This window comes from Oryzias latipes, chromosome 7 (assembly GCF_053564925.1).
Source record: "Oryzias latipes strain Hd-rR chromosome 7, Olatipes_Hd-rR_3.1".
In the NCBI taxonomy this organism is placed as follows: Eukaryota; Metazoa; Chordata; class Actinopteri; order Beloniformes; family Adrianichthyidae; genus Oryzias; species Oryzias latipes.
In genome coordinates, this window is record NC_136243.1 from 1,597,110 (window position 1) to 1,611,941 (window position 14,832).

The 14,832-nt window shown below is 41.7% G+C and overlaps 1 protein-coding gene across 5 annotated transcripts in view; it reads right to left on the minus strand.

Annotated features, from left to right (window-relative positions):
* Nucleotides 1–975: 975 nt before the first annotated feature.
* Nucleotides 976–14,832, minus strand: part of LOC101167924 (DENN domain-containing protein 2D) — a 35,564-nt gene continuing 21,707 nt past the window's right edge. For 3 of the 5 annotated variants that reach the window (XM_023957105.2, XM_023957104.2, XM_023957106.2), the window contains 10 exons: nt 14,394–14,506; nt 14,156–14,225; nt 14,009–14,086; nt 13,764–13,904; nt 12,945–13,093; nt 12,697–12,868; nt 6,963–7,013; nt 6,807–6,888; nt 6,489–6,734; nt 976–2,061 (listed from right to left, as the gene is read on the minus strand). In XM_023957105.2, the coding sequence (XP_023812873.1) occupies nt 1,994–2,061; nt 6,489–6,734; nt 6,807–6,888; nt 6,963–7,013; nt 12,697–12,868; nt 12,945–13,093; nt 13,764–13,904; nt 14,009–14,086; nt 14,156–14,225; nt 14,394–14,506 (1,170 nt within the window). In that variant the 3' untranslated portion in view covers nt 976–1,993. Of the gene's footprint in view, nt 2,062–6,216; nt 6,735–6,806; nt 6,889–6,962; nt 7,014–12,696; nt 12,869–12,944; nt 13,094–13,763; nt 13,905–14,008; nt 14,087–14,155; nt 14,226–14,393; nt 14,507–14,832 lie in introns of those variants that run through there. The other 2 variants (XM_078950013.1, XM_078950014.1) reach the window with 2 other exon arrangements.

The window sequence follows — 14,832 nt, forward strand, 5'->3', positions numbered from 1 at the left end:
AGTTGAACGCTGCTCAGCCTATTTTGTTTCGGCTTGAGAAATGTTGAGGCATAGATGACACAACCTGAAAACTCAAAATGAATATTGACATAGTAGTTAAAACTTTATCTAGGTAGGTCGATTGGGAACAACTTCTCATTGACAATGACAACCTGAGTTTGCAGCCACAAAACAACAAAACTGAAACAATAAACTACTGCTGTTCATCAAACTACAGCAGGACAGTAGAAAGGATCTCTGTCATTCAGATGTCTCTAAGATGGACATGCCAGGGTCCATCATTGCAATGGCTGTGTTGCCTTTAATTCTGAATAGTTTCTGTCTTTCTGTCTGGTTTATCATGTTGCTTGATACAGAGTAAATATGTGTTGATAAATAATTTTATTATAATTGAAATAAATAGTTTGTTGATCTGCATTTTAAGATCAGAGTTGATGGTGGATATTTCTTGTAATCAAAGTGATCTAGGAAACATGTATTTGTTTCTTTGAAAGTGGTCAGAGATGAATTTTCCTTCTAAAAAGATGCTTTGGATCACTTAACATAACATTTAGCCTATAAACCACTTTCCTCCGCTGCTTCGTTCTCACCAGTTGCAGCAGAGTTGGTCAGTGCAGGCAGTTCACTGTATGTTCTACAGTCAGTGGTGCAGGGTCTGTAGTTGTTTCCATGGCAACAGGTATCACATAGTCCGCTTCTTGTGGAAAAATGACACAAGCCTAAAAAATGACAAGATTAAAGTACTAATATTTATCACTCTCCTGAGTGTGTGAGCGAGATAATGGCCTTTGAGGTTCCCCTCATCAGAAATGAACGGACAGCACAGAGGCATGAAGCGGAAGACGGTTGCTTCCACCTTAATTTCTGATAATGGACACCTCATCGGGCATTGTGCTTTACTTGAAACATTTCTTTTATTTGAATTTGATCTTAAGCTGCTCCACCCACCTCTGATCAAGAAAAAAGGAGACCAAATAAAAAGCAGAAAATATAAACTTTATTTCCATCCAACTATTATCTACACCCACATTATCCTGTACAGTTGGGGGGAGGGGCGTCACTGGGGTAGATTCTAGCTACCACAGGAGTAGGGGGCGGGGTACAGCAGGTCTCCAGTTCATTAAAATGTTTTCTGATATGATTGCATTAGTTTGTGCACAGACTCCACCTGCTATGATATTTTCCATCATAGCTGACTAAAGTCAGCTTTTCTAGTTTATGAGGACTTCATTTCTGTCAAACCAGGTTTCTCTGGTAACAAGAAAACGACGAGGTTTCATCAGTGTCCAATCGTTCCCCAAAGCCGAGCGAGTTCTGCAGCTTCTGTGTCACTGACAGCCAAACGAGTTCAGGACTCTTTCTTCCCTCTAGTTTCAGGGAGAAGACTGCAGTCATCATAAAATGGGAACACACACTCATTTTCTGTGCATTTGAAACCCCCCCAAAAGAGACTAAAACAATAGAATTTTTTTAAATTTCTTTAAGTGATGCATCAGTCAAAATGTGGTTTTGTCTGCTAGCATTAGGTTTCAGCACATAGTGGTCATTCTTACGGTGCTAGCAATTCCTGGCACTGGGGATTGGGGGGGGGGGGGGGGGTTGCAGTCACTCCTCTTGGCTAAAATAGAGGTTGAGAGCACAGAAATGTTTCGTCCACAGAGGACGGAGGAGGTAAAGAAGGAAACGTCTGAGCTGATTTCTATTGAAGCACATAGTTCCTTCTACTGTGGCTCAAATCCTTCTGGAAGACACTTTGAAGGGTCGGCTTTTCCAAAAACCTTTTCATATTTTTCAGCAGTCTGGCACAATGGAGTCCACTTCTGCAGGAGACAAACTCCTGAAGGCGTTAGATTTTCAGTCTTAGCAGCAGCTGCACATCCAACAGGAACAACCCCACATGTGGATTCTAGAGGGGCCCCACACTGACACAACATTCACATTATTTCTTACCAGCTCACCACATCACTGAAGCACACACACACAAACACCCACGCTAGTGTTTCTTTGTTTTTTCCTTTTTCTTCTTGTCTTGAAATTCCCGGATCTTATGGTGAAATATACCTGAAGGAGAAAAGAAAGGGAAAATCAAATGTGAGAATCAGTTGTTATCAATATTCAATAAACGATCCTTTGTGTGTTTAGAACACTCAAACACTGATCAGTTTTTCAGGAATGATCCCTGAACCAGACCCGTCTGTTCTCTGGAGCTCCATGGAAAAGCACCACATCTTCCTGTAAATCATCAACCTGCCTAATGGTTTTGATACGAGCCAGACTGTTCAAAGAGACTTCCCTGTATTGTAATCCATGTTTCCTTATCAACTATGTCTTTAATAACAGACTGAGATCATTCAGGTTTAAAGTTGTAATTGCACTTGGATCAAACCCAGACTGACTTAAAAGTCAAAGTTCGATCGTTGAATACAGGCCTATAGCTTCCCATCCTGGTTTTTATTTTCCTGTTTCACCCCCCAACACGTTTAGTTCCACCTTCACAATGAATGTCTTCTGAACAAAGCGATCCTTCTACCCTGGCATTCCAAACAGGAAGTACCCGCTGGTTCCAAGAAGGCAAAAGCCTGTAAACTTCATTAGAGAACTAAACAGCTGTTAGTCAGTCATTGTATTGGTCAGAGGAACCGTTCTAGCTGGGTAACTCAGTTGGCTGGATGTAGGACTGCCTCACAGGAAACCCTGGGTGCGATTCCCAAGAGCCCAATTAGCTAAAAATCCAATGTGGGTCCTAAGGCCAGACCCTTCGCGTTGCTAACTCTGCCTAACCACTTGTTCGAATCAGCTTTCACTGACCCCCAACAGGATAAGCTGCCTTCTTGATAATCCTCACACAACTCATTCAAGTTATCAACTGACCAATCAGATGCCTCAGTGAAGGCATGTGGTACCCTTCTGGCCCCCACCTTGAACATTTGAAACTTTGAATTGACAGATTCTCCCAGGCCCAGTTTCAGTGGAAGGGGCGTGGACTTCTAACTACCTCACTCCTGATTGGCGACAGTAATGATAATAATAATCAAAAGAATGTGTTTTTTTAAGCGCCTTTCAAAACACTCAAGGAAACTGTACAAATAAAAAACCCACGATAAAATCACTTTAAGAAAACATTTACACAATAAATAAATTGACATCTTAATAAAATCAGATAACAGATGAGGGAAAATTGTGATTTGGAAAAGCAAATTTAAACAGAAAAGGAGTCAATGTCACATAGGTCGAGGGGGAGAGAGTTCCAGAGCTGGGGAGCCGAGCGGCTGAAGGCAAGGCCCCCCATGGTGACCATACGGGCCGGCGGGACGGAAAGCTGAAGGGAGGAAGACCAGAGAGAGGGAGAGTTAATATGGAGTATGGAGAGAAGTTTAAATTTGGTTGGGGTTTGGACAATGATCAAGCTTCTGTAACACTGAACATGGCCAGTGGTTATTGTTTATGATGTCATCATAAGTTTAGATTTCAAATTAACAGTTTCTAAATCTCCAAACTCTCCAAATGATCTTCCTGAATCCGTCACATGGATGCAACCATTTTTAGCTCCTCCCCCTAAATAAAGAAAGCCTTGATATGTGCTTCGTGGAAACACCCCCCCCACCCCTACTTGGGCCTCAAAGCCCCAATATGGAACTTTAAATCAGTTGCTCGGACCCCTGATAGGGGTCTTGGACTTGTTTTTTCCGTACCCACACCCTTCACTACACCATCTCCATCTTATGGGGTAAGATAAGGAAACGTGTAGACGAAGTTGTGCACATTTGAAAAAAATTTAAAAATGAATACGATAGTTGTTTCATGTTTGACATGTCAGTTTTGAACACGACTTTTCTTTATTTTGCATTTTTCTGTTTAATCACTGTCAAAAATAAATGATGGGGCTACAGGCATATTTATGGAGTTCAATGAACATTATAACATGTTCTGAATAAATGCTCAATTCTGATTGGTTGCTGGGTTTATATTAAAGGGCCTATAATATTTTGATATCATATTGTTGTGAAAAAGCAATCTAGACCGAAAAATAACAAGTATAAAGTACTAAAAATTGATAGAATATGTATTTCTTTAACAAGTGACCATGCTATAAGCAGGATAATAGTTGATAAGTGTACTTCCATGACGTAGGTCAATTCTTAACAATATACAGCTAGTCTGCAATGATCCCTCACATAATACAAATACATTGATACAGTTACACCACATTCAGGGGTGTGTAGGTAAAGCTAAAAAACAACAACTCCTGCCTCCTGCCAGAAAAACATTTCAGAAGACACAAGTTGTTATTTTGATCATAGTGAGTTTTTTTTCTAAACTGGCATCACGGTAGGCTGCTATTTAACTTGGCTCCGATTTGGCTTACCAGTATGTTTTTGTTTTATTGTTCTCTTGCGGTCAACTTCTTTTGACAGACATTGACTTCTTCTTTTTTAACATCTTAGTGGAGTGGGGTGCTTGCTACTCTTTTTTTGGCCCATGTTCCACCACTTCTGGGTCTGAACCAGTCTGCAGGTGTATTGATTACAGCAGGGGGGTCTAACTCATTTTCACTGAGGGCCACATAAGCATAGAGGTCGACCTCAAAGGGCCAGATGTAACTTATATAGAAAACATATGTTTGCTTGTTATTCTAGCATCAGTCCTTTGAAATTTGATTCTTTAATACAATTATCCTAAGTTTGATACGTCTTTGAATGAATGTATGAATGCTTATTGTATTGTTTTGCGTATTATTCTTTGATTGCTTGAAATAAACCATTTCAAATCAAATCAAATCAAAATTCTGTCAGGTTTGGTTATATGGACAGTGTTTAAGTCCTAATGTATAGTTGACCAATCAGATATTTCAAGTCTGATTAACCCCAGATATGAATAAATACACACTAATTTTTATGTTTTATTTTAAGAAATTAAAAACTTTTATGCTCTGTGGATGTGGATTGTGGATTACTGTGGATTACTGGATCAACTGTCGTCACCTAGCAACAACCAAAAGCTGCTGGAAAAGCGAGTGGAGATCGTGGTTATTATTATCTGTTTATTTTTTAAACACAGCTACAGTAATGACTCAATTTGCCGATTGTGGGAAGTTCTAGTCCATTTTAGTTTAATAAAGGAGCCTCAGTACACATGCACACTTTTTTGAATCGATTCACAACGGACATGTTAAACGTAAAATCAAATTTTGTATTCCTATTTTTTAGCAGAGTATACTTTCTGCACAACGTTGTCTCTATGCTAAGGTCTCTAAGGACTGTTTTCTTACTCCACAGACTCTGCAGGCCTTTCCCTCTTGCCTTCTGCACAGGAAGCTCATCCCCTAATGTGCAGACACTATCTGAAGCTGTCTCTCATGTCTTCTCAGGGCACCTTGTTGAGCGTTTACGGCGACCTGAAGTCCATCCTTGCTTCCTGCACCAGGTTCTTCAAAAACTTCATGTTTTATAAAAGGGACTCACGTTTTGTTCTGTGTTCTTACGTTCAAGCTTACACCTGCATCTAATCTCGTATTTGTTTCTTAAGTTCTTGAGAAAGACACCTGCCGATCAACTCTGAGCATCTGAAGAAAAATGATCTTTGAGGAGTTTCAGTCACGATCAGCAGCACGTCACACTTAAACACCTTTGGTGAAGACAATGATCTCCTCCTCCTCATGGCTGCAGGTACTGGGCACATGTCTATTCCTGCTTTTGGGCCTCAGTGCTGCTTTTGATACATTTGATCAGAACATGTCAATGCAGAGACTGGGATATGTCAATGGTATCAGAAAAAATACTTTAAGTTACATTTATCTGATAGGTCTTTACAGGATTTTAGAATTTCTTACACTAAAGTGGAGTGTAGAACCTTAATTATCATATTCTTTTTCTGTTTAACAAACTCTTTGGCTCACTTCAGGAGGCAGACACCATCTCTGTCTTTAGACTTTAAGCCTTGGTGATCCTGAGCCATAACCTTAGTTAAACTGCTATGGGTCTAGACCAGGAAGAACTAGACGGTATTTTCCACATCTCAAGAGTCAACGTTTCCTCTGCATTCTCACTTTCTCACCAGTAAAGGTAGATATTCCTGTTGCAGCAACTCACTTGTCTCTCTTTGTCTTATAGAAGATATTCTAGTGTTTGTCTGTGTTTGTTTTGTCAAACACAGCAAGAACTCTCTCACCCAGTTTGTACTTGATGGGATTCACACCCAGGAAACCTGCTGGTCACTTTCATGGGTTTTTATTAAATACTTTTTTGTTTTTTCTGCTCTCTTCTCTTCAAGGACTACCTAATTTGGGATCTATTAAGTCAAGTGAATTCTGGAAACACGGTAGCTTTCCTCTACATGTCTGCAGTGATGTTCAGAGAACTCCTGTCTTGTTCTGATCTTCACTGCTCAAGTCTAGAGTGAAAGAAGATTCTTCTCGACTCAGATGACATTTGTTCAGCATGAGAGTCTGAAGCTGCAGCTCTCTGAACTGGACCTGGTCATGTGCTCACCCTGCCGTGGTCCAGGCTGCTGCTGCTCCGCCTCCTGAATGAACAGGTCAAACATCTGTGTCTGGGTGAATTTCTTTACAAAGTGTCGAGTGGTCTTGGAGTCAATGGCCTTGCAGAAGGCCCTCCTGTCAAAGACACCGAGCTCCCCTGTGGCGCTGTATTTGATGAAGGAGGCGTAGTGACCAACTGTCCTCACGAAGAAGTGCAAGAAAGTGTCTGACACCACCCTGTTTAGCTCCTCCACTCCTGAAAGGGCAACAGAAAGGCGGTAAAAACCTGAGCAGCGTCTGCAGCTCAGACTCTGCATGGCACACTTACCAGAGGCTTTCTGCCGGCCACTCAGCACCTCCAGGAGCTCCGCCTTTAGCTTTGGGGGCAGGATGGAGGCCTCGTCTCCAATCTGCAGGATTGAAACAAGCGTTTGAACAGATTTCTGATGTCGGAACAGAGCGGACATTTGCTTGGAGCACTCACAGACACAAGGAAGGTCTCTTGTTTGTTCTGGGACACGTCCACCACCAGCAGCTGAATCAGACACAAAGACATCACTGACAGACCAACCCCGCCTACTACCACAAAGACATGATGTCAGGTGCAGAGTCCCTATCTGAGTCTGTTAGTTCATGCTCACACTGCATTCATTTGATGTTTTGCTTTAGTTGCTGCAGAAGTAACCTCTGAATGGAAAATCGCAGGTTCCGTTCCCGCTCTGCCTGCCCATGTGTTGAAGTGGGGCAGGACACTGCGTTTGGCAGCACAGCCATCGGTGTGTGACTGAGTGTTAATGGATGAATGGGACTGTAAACCGCTTTAGGCCTTGTAAGTTTCTTTGCATTTTTTTTTTTTTTTTTTGTAATTCAAGTATTTTATTGAGTTTTCACAGTTAACATGTATGACAAATCCCCCCAATAAAAACAAAAAAAAACACTAAAATAAAAATAAAATAAAAATAAAAACCGAACATAAACATACACAAGTGAGGATTACCGATAACAATTTCCAATACATAGTGTATTAACGTGTCATCATTAAGGCATCATTGATAAGTAAAGACAAAAGCTGTCCCATTTTTCAGCCACATATATATTTTTGCAACTCACTCTTCCTAACATCTTTTCACAGGCGCTATTTTCTATCATTTTTTCTTTCCACATTTTTAGCGTTGGGATTTGGGGTTCTTTCCATAATTTCAAAATCAGACGAGCACATGTTACCAGTCCAGTATTCAATACTCTGAAAGTAGTTTTGCTTAGTAGCGGCACCTCTTTTCTATCCCCTAAGAGACATAGTCTTGCTGATTTGGGAAGTTCACATGCTATCCAGCCCTGTATGCATTCCAACACTTTACTCCAAAGTCTAGAAATAAGTGGGCACTCCCATATTGCATGAATAAAGGTACCTCTCTCCTTATGACACTTCCAACACAGATCATTTTCACTGATTCCGATCACATGAAGTCTAGATGGAGTGTAGTAGTACCTGTTAAGTATTTTATATTGAATAAATTTGCCTCTGGCTTCCCTGATGTAAATTCCATTGTCAGAAAGAATTGTTTGCCATGAATCATCATCGATTATACAACGCAGGTCTCTTTCCCATATTGTTTTAAGTCCTTTGCTTGTGTTTTTTTTATCCCATGGGCAGATTTTATACCATTTGGATGCCTTGCCTAGCAGTGTGGGTAGTCTTAGAAAGTTTTCTATTGGATTCCCATCTTGCGACAGTCCGACTTTCCCTTTTAAGCAATCTCTAAGTTGTAAATACCTCCAAAAGTTACCATGTCCTTCCAAATTATATTTCATCTTAATGTCATCATATGACATGAAAATGTCCCCTTGGAATACATCCCCAATTGTTCTAATACCTTTTTGCAACCACTGTGCCCAGTAGATAGATCGCTTACCAATCTTAATTTTAGGGTTGTGCCATAAAGATGCATACTTTTGCAGATGTGGAGAAAGCTTACACTTTTTATGCACCTCCAGCCACACCATCTTTGAGAATTCCAAGATTGGGTTATTGGTCCTGCCTCTCTGCTCACCTGGCTTTTGCACTAATATCTCCATCGGTGTAAATGGGAACGTAATGCCCCGTTCTACTAGGACCCAGTCTGCGTCCAGTTCTCTACCAACCCAGTGCTTTGTCAGTCTTGACATCTCAAAGGAGATGCTGTAGTGTTCTATATTAGGTAGAGCTAATCCACCATCTTTTTTTGGTTGGCAAAGCCGGTCCATACTGATTCTGGGTTTCCCGCCATTCCAAAGAAATTCTTTAATCATTTTATTATATCTTAGTAGGATTTGTTTTGGGATGCTCATTGGTAACATTCCGGTGTAGTAATTAATTAGCGGGGCCACAGCCATTTTTATTGTATTAACCTTACCCCATAATGTCAAGTTTAACTTACTCCACTTATCTAAATTAGTTTTAATTTTGGTGAGTAATTTTTCCATATTATCTGCCATAATGTCAAGAATACTTGGGTTCAGTTCTATACCTAAATATTTCATCCCTTTATCTACCCATCTAAAGTTAAAGCCAGACAGCAAACTTGGGGTGCAAGTTTGAGATACTGGCATTGCCTCTGATTTGTGCCAATTTATTTTATACCCAGAAAGTTTGGAGTATTCATTCATAACCTCAAGTAGAGTTGGTATGGAGTTAGCGGGGTCTTGGCTCAGTATTAGAATATCATCCGCATACAGAAATAGTTTATGGTCCCTATCTCCTCCATATACGCCCTTAATTCTAGGGTCTTCCCTGATTTGGATAGCCAGGGGTTCCAAAAATATTGTGAATAAGAGCGGGCTGAGACTGCATCCCTGACGGGTTGATCTAGAGATATCAAAAAAAGGAGATAGTACCCCATTTGTGAAAACTGCAGCTTTTGGTCTCGAGTATAATGTCTTAATCCACCGGCAGAAGTTGTCTCCAAATCCAAATTTTGTTAGTGCTGTAAACAAAAAATTCCATTCAACCCTATCGAAAGCCTTTTGGGCATCGAGGGATATTGCGACTACGGGGTTCGAACTATGTTTATTCATCCATAGAAGATGTAGTAATCTCCTCATGTTATCAGCTGACAGTCTATTTTTGACAAAACCAACTTGATCTTTATGAATAATCTTTGGCAACTCCTTCTCTAGCCTCATTGCTAATATTTTTGATAGTATTTTGCAATCTACATTTATTAAACTTATTGGTCTGTAATTGGCTGGGTCCGTTAAGTCTTTGTCACCTTTTGGTATTAATGATATTATTGCCTGGTTAAAACTTTCAGGGAGTGTCCCAAAATCATAGGCTTCTTGAAGTACTTTAGTTAAGAATGGGCACAGTACTTCTGTAAATGTTTGGTAATATTCAACTGGAAAGCCATCTATCCCAGGTGATTTCCCAGTTTTCATCTTACTGATTGCTTTCCTAACCTCAGCTTCCGTTAAAATAGAGTCCATTGCATCCTTCCCCTCTCGTGAAATCTGTGGTATCGTCACCTTATTATAAAAAGCATCTAACTGTTCTGTGCTAGCAGCAGTTTCTGATGTATACAGTTTTTGGTAGAACTGTTCAAAGACGGTGTTAATTTCACCAGATGATGTCACCAGTCTATCATTCTTTTTTATTGCTGTGATGACGTTTTGATTGTCCAGCTGTTTGAGTTGTCTAGCAAGTAGCTTTCCCGTCTTTTCACCCTTCTCATAGAAGTTTGTTCTAAGCCGAAAAAGTGCATATTCCGCCTTTTTGTTATATGTTTCATGGAGGTTAAATTTCAGTTTACAAATTTCTTTAAATGTACTTTCATTATAGTTTTGTGCTAGCTGTTTTTCCCATTCCTTTATTTGATTTTCCAGTATTTTTATTTTCTCCCTGCTCTCTCTTGCTTTTTTAGAGCTATAGCCCAGACATTTTCCTCTCATGAATGCCTTGAGAGCATCCCATACCGTGGCCAGTCTGTCGGTTGACCCAATATTTATATCTAAAAAACATTTGATTTCCTCTTTTAATGATGCTACAAACTGTTCATCACGCAGGATACCCAAGTTTAGTCTCCATCTACCACGCTTAATTTTACCCATTTGAAATTGAATGTGTAGTTCCACTGGTGCATGATCAGTGAGAGCAATAACACCTATTTCACAATTAGTAACTAGTTCAGTGCTAGAGTTTGAGATAAGAAAATAATCAATTCGGGAATAAGATTTGTGGGAATGTGAGTAGAATGTATATTCCCTTTCCGAGGGGTGTACAAGTCTCCAGATATCTACCAACCCAATTTCCTCCTTAAGGGAATTTAATGCTAACCCTTTTCTGGTGTTGAACTTAACATTGTTAGTACTTTTATCTAGAAAATCATCAGGCACCTGGTTAAAGTCCCCACCTATCAATATATGTCCTTCTAAATTACTCAGCATCTTACTAATCTTGTAAATAAAGTCAGGTTCATCCCCATTTGGGGCATATACATTCACCAAGACAACCTTAATTCCATTAATAAGGGCCTGAATGCATAGCAGTCGTCCATCATCATCCTGAAGCTGCTTTAGAAATACAAAGTTAAGTTTTTTGTTGATAAGTGTCATCACACCACGGCTTTTACTCGACACGGAGTTGTGAAACACTTTGCCAACCCAGTCTCTTCTCATTTTTAAGGCTTCCTTATCTTTTCCAAAATGCGTTTCTTGGATAAATGCAACATCAGTACCATGAGATTTGAGGTAACTGAGAACTTTTTTCCTTTTAATCGGTGTGCTGCAGCCATTTATATTCCAAGACACCAGGTTTATATCCATATTACCCATTGTTATAGAATTTCAGAATCAGCTTCTCGTTTAACGTGACCTAGAATCCAATGACATTTTAGAACAAATACACATGCAACATAAACAACTTCCTCACTGTTTGAAAATTTCCCATAATTAACAAAAATATAAAAACGAAAACTTAAACACTGCACTAAAACAGAACATGGCAGTGTAGTAACTCTCCAACCAAGTGTAGACTTTATTTTGGTCCGTGTGGGTTCTGAAGACTCTACCTGTCCTCCACCTGTCTTCTGGATGTAGCCACGCCTCGATGCCCCCCCTCCCCGTCATATGTGAAAATCTTCCTCTCTCCCCTCTTCTTGCATTACTCCGTCTCCACGGCCATGTTTTCTTTAACAAAGTTTTCAGCTTCCTTCGCATCTGTGAAGCTCATGCGTTCCTGCTTCCATGTAAATCTGAGGGTTGCTGGATGTGCCAGTGTGTGTTTCACCTGGCGTTGCCACAACAGCTTCATCACTGGGGAAAACTGCTTCCGCTGAGCCACACGCTCCTTGGTCAGGTCTTCAAAAAATGACAGCTTACAGTTTTCCCACAATATGCCTCTTTTCTTCTTGGCAGCCATGAGGACTTTCTGCCGGGCTGTAAATCGCAGAAATCTCACCAGTATGATGCGTGGAGGTTGGTTAGGTCCTGGACGTGGTCCCGGGCTTCTGTAGCAGCTTTCAATCTCGTATTCCACTCCATCCAGCCCGAGGCCGTCAGAGATTAACTTCCTAATGTAATCGCATAGAGCGCCGTTTCCTTCCATTCCTTCTTTCAGTCCCACCAATCTTATATTCTTCTGCCGATGTCTGTTTTCTTGATCATCCGCACGAGCCCAAAGTAGATCAAGCTTCTTAGCTAGCAGCTTCTTGTCTTTAGCCACATTAGCAACTTGGTCCTCCATGTCCGAAATGCGGTTCTCGGCTCCAGTTAGCCGTAGTTGGATTGCACTTACGGCGTTCTTTAACTCTGTCGTGTCAGACTTAATAAGCGAAACATCACTTGCCACCACGTTCAGTGTAGCTCCCACTTTAGTAATTTCTGTAAGCAGGTCGCTTATTTCGGTCCTCTGGCCTTCATGTTGATTAGCAGAGCTAGCTTCGCCAGTAGAAACAGTCGGGAGGCGCGTTTGTATACTTCGTTTTTTCTGACTCATGGCGATGTTTCGGCTGGGAGAGGAAAAAAAATCTTGTATCTTAACAAGTTTAGCTGCGTTTAAATTATGCAGACGGGAAGAGTTTCGTAATTTGACGTGTAAAAATTAAGACGGGGTACGGAGCTCATCTACTATGCAGCCACCTCCTGGCACCTCATCACGTGACTCCTCTTTGCATTTTTAATAAGTGGCATCTTTCTTTTCTGCTCTCTGTTCAGAGACTTCAGCGCATTTCGTCACCAGAACTCACGTCGCTCTGGTCGGTGACCAGGTCCAACAGGTGCTTTTGTACCCCCAGCAGGTAGGGCGTCGGCGCCATCACCACGTCAATGAGGATTTCTGGAACGATGGAGATGAAGGTGTGCTGCCAGGTGAAGGGGTACAGTAGCGCAGCCACCGCATGGATGACCTGAGACAGTATGCTGCAGACAGAGAGGCATCAGCTCGCGTCATGCTGTTCTGGCATAGAACCCGACTCTTCTAAGTGTGGGGGCATACCTAAGCTCATTGGCGATAAAAACTATGCGTCTCTCCAGCACAGCAGCAGCAAACACCAACAGCACCTCCTCGTCTGTCAGGCAATTGAAGAGCGTGGCGAAGTCTACGTGCTCTAGCCAAGAGTCCAAGGGTCGGGTCAGCCGGATGATCTGATGGAGGCGTGTTTGTAGTCAGTGTCAGGTTTCATGAATGAACAGAGGTCGGGCACAGAGGGTCTACAGGTGCAGCCCTTCACATCTGAGTTCAGCAGTATCTCGCAAACAAAAAGCACCTTTTTCTCTAGGCAGAGTTCTGTTTGGGAACCCTGCTTAAAAATGAAGCCTTCTTTGCAGTGATTCCACATTTTTGTCAATTGTGCACATCAGCATGAAGGTTTGCAGGTTTTAATCCCTTCTGATTAGGGGTCAGAGATCAAACTCTTCAAACTGAGAAACAAGATCAGCATGACGAACATGTAGCTCAAGCTTTCTCATGAATGCTGCCTGGAATCTGATGAAGAGACAGAGAACATGCAGACGTAAAGGACATAATGATGGATTTTTTAATCCAGATTATATCAGATAATTTCAGATTTTATAAATGTTGTTTTTAAAGATTTAGATTTGCAATCTTTAGTAATGGGTTTCTGTGTAACAGAGATAATCTGATGGATCTGCCTTCATGTGATGCTGTGGGGGAGATTCAAAATGTCTGCTTCCCTAAAATTTTTCTCTGTCTGTTCAACCACAAAGTCTGAAATTCACCAAAACAGAAGTGTCTAGTGGTGTGCGAGTGAGCACGTGTTGGTGTGTGAGAGTGTGTGCATGAGCGCACTCTGACCTCTGTCCCTGACTCTGGGATGAAGCTCTTGATCTCCACCGTGTGTCCTGGAGCTGGGAATGATGCCTCTCTCAGTTTCTGCATGAACGGGTAGATCATGGCCATGGAGATCTGCCTTCGCTTCTCCACCTCATCAAAAATCTGCACGCACATAGGACAAAATGCTCAGAACAGGCTCGTGCACGTGCAACCTCAGGCCAACGCCTCATTGAGAGCATTCAGGAATGAAGAGGAGAAACGCTTACCTTTGAGAAGAGGCCAAAACAGGCCAGTGTGCTGATGATGCAGTATGCCTCCGGGGCGCGAGCTCCTTTACCTCCTGGCTGAAGATGGAAAGGTGTGAGACAAACTTCACAATCCATGTCCAGCACAACAGCAGAGCAGACACTGACCAGCAGCCTCCTGCAGTAGCCGTTCCTTCTGCTGCCGTCGATCTCCGTCAGAACAAAGGAGAAGGTCTCACTGATAACAACAAAATGCAGCTCCAGGTTTTCATGCCAGATTAAGCTTTCATTGCACATTTCTCTGTTTTAATGTCTGTTTTCTAGAACATAACAAGACACCTTGGTAACAATGTGTGAAAAGCTTTAGGGTCAGATGACGATGGTTTTGGATTGAACTTCACCGTACCTGTGGTATTCTGTCAAAGGAGCCCAGCTGATGCCCTCTGGGAAACAGAAGAGGGTGATGGCTTTTAACGTCTTCTCCTCCTCCTCCTTCTGCTTCCTCACCATCCCATCTCTCTGAAGGAGACAGATCAGACGTCAGACCCTCTTCTCCTGCGTCCGTCTCACCTCCACTCAGATGACAACAGCTGAAACAGACTCTTCAGATACTCCAGGGAATCGATCATAGTTAGCAGCAGTAGAGTTTGCAATGTTAGTTCTTGCTGCCAACCATCAACGATGTCAATCAGAAGGAGGAGGAGTCAAGACTGAGGGGGAGGGGCCAGGCTGTTGGAGCGGAGGCTGTTCTTCACACTTCTAAAAGAACCAAACTTTGAGTCTGGTTTAACAATGTCTCTCTCCTCCAGTCAGAATAAACAAGTAAGACAGCTGAACTATGGGAA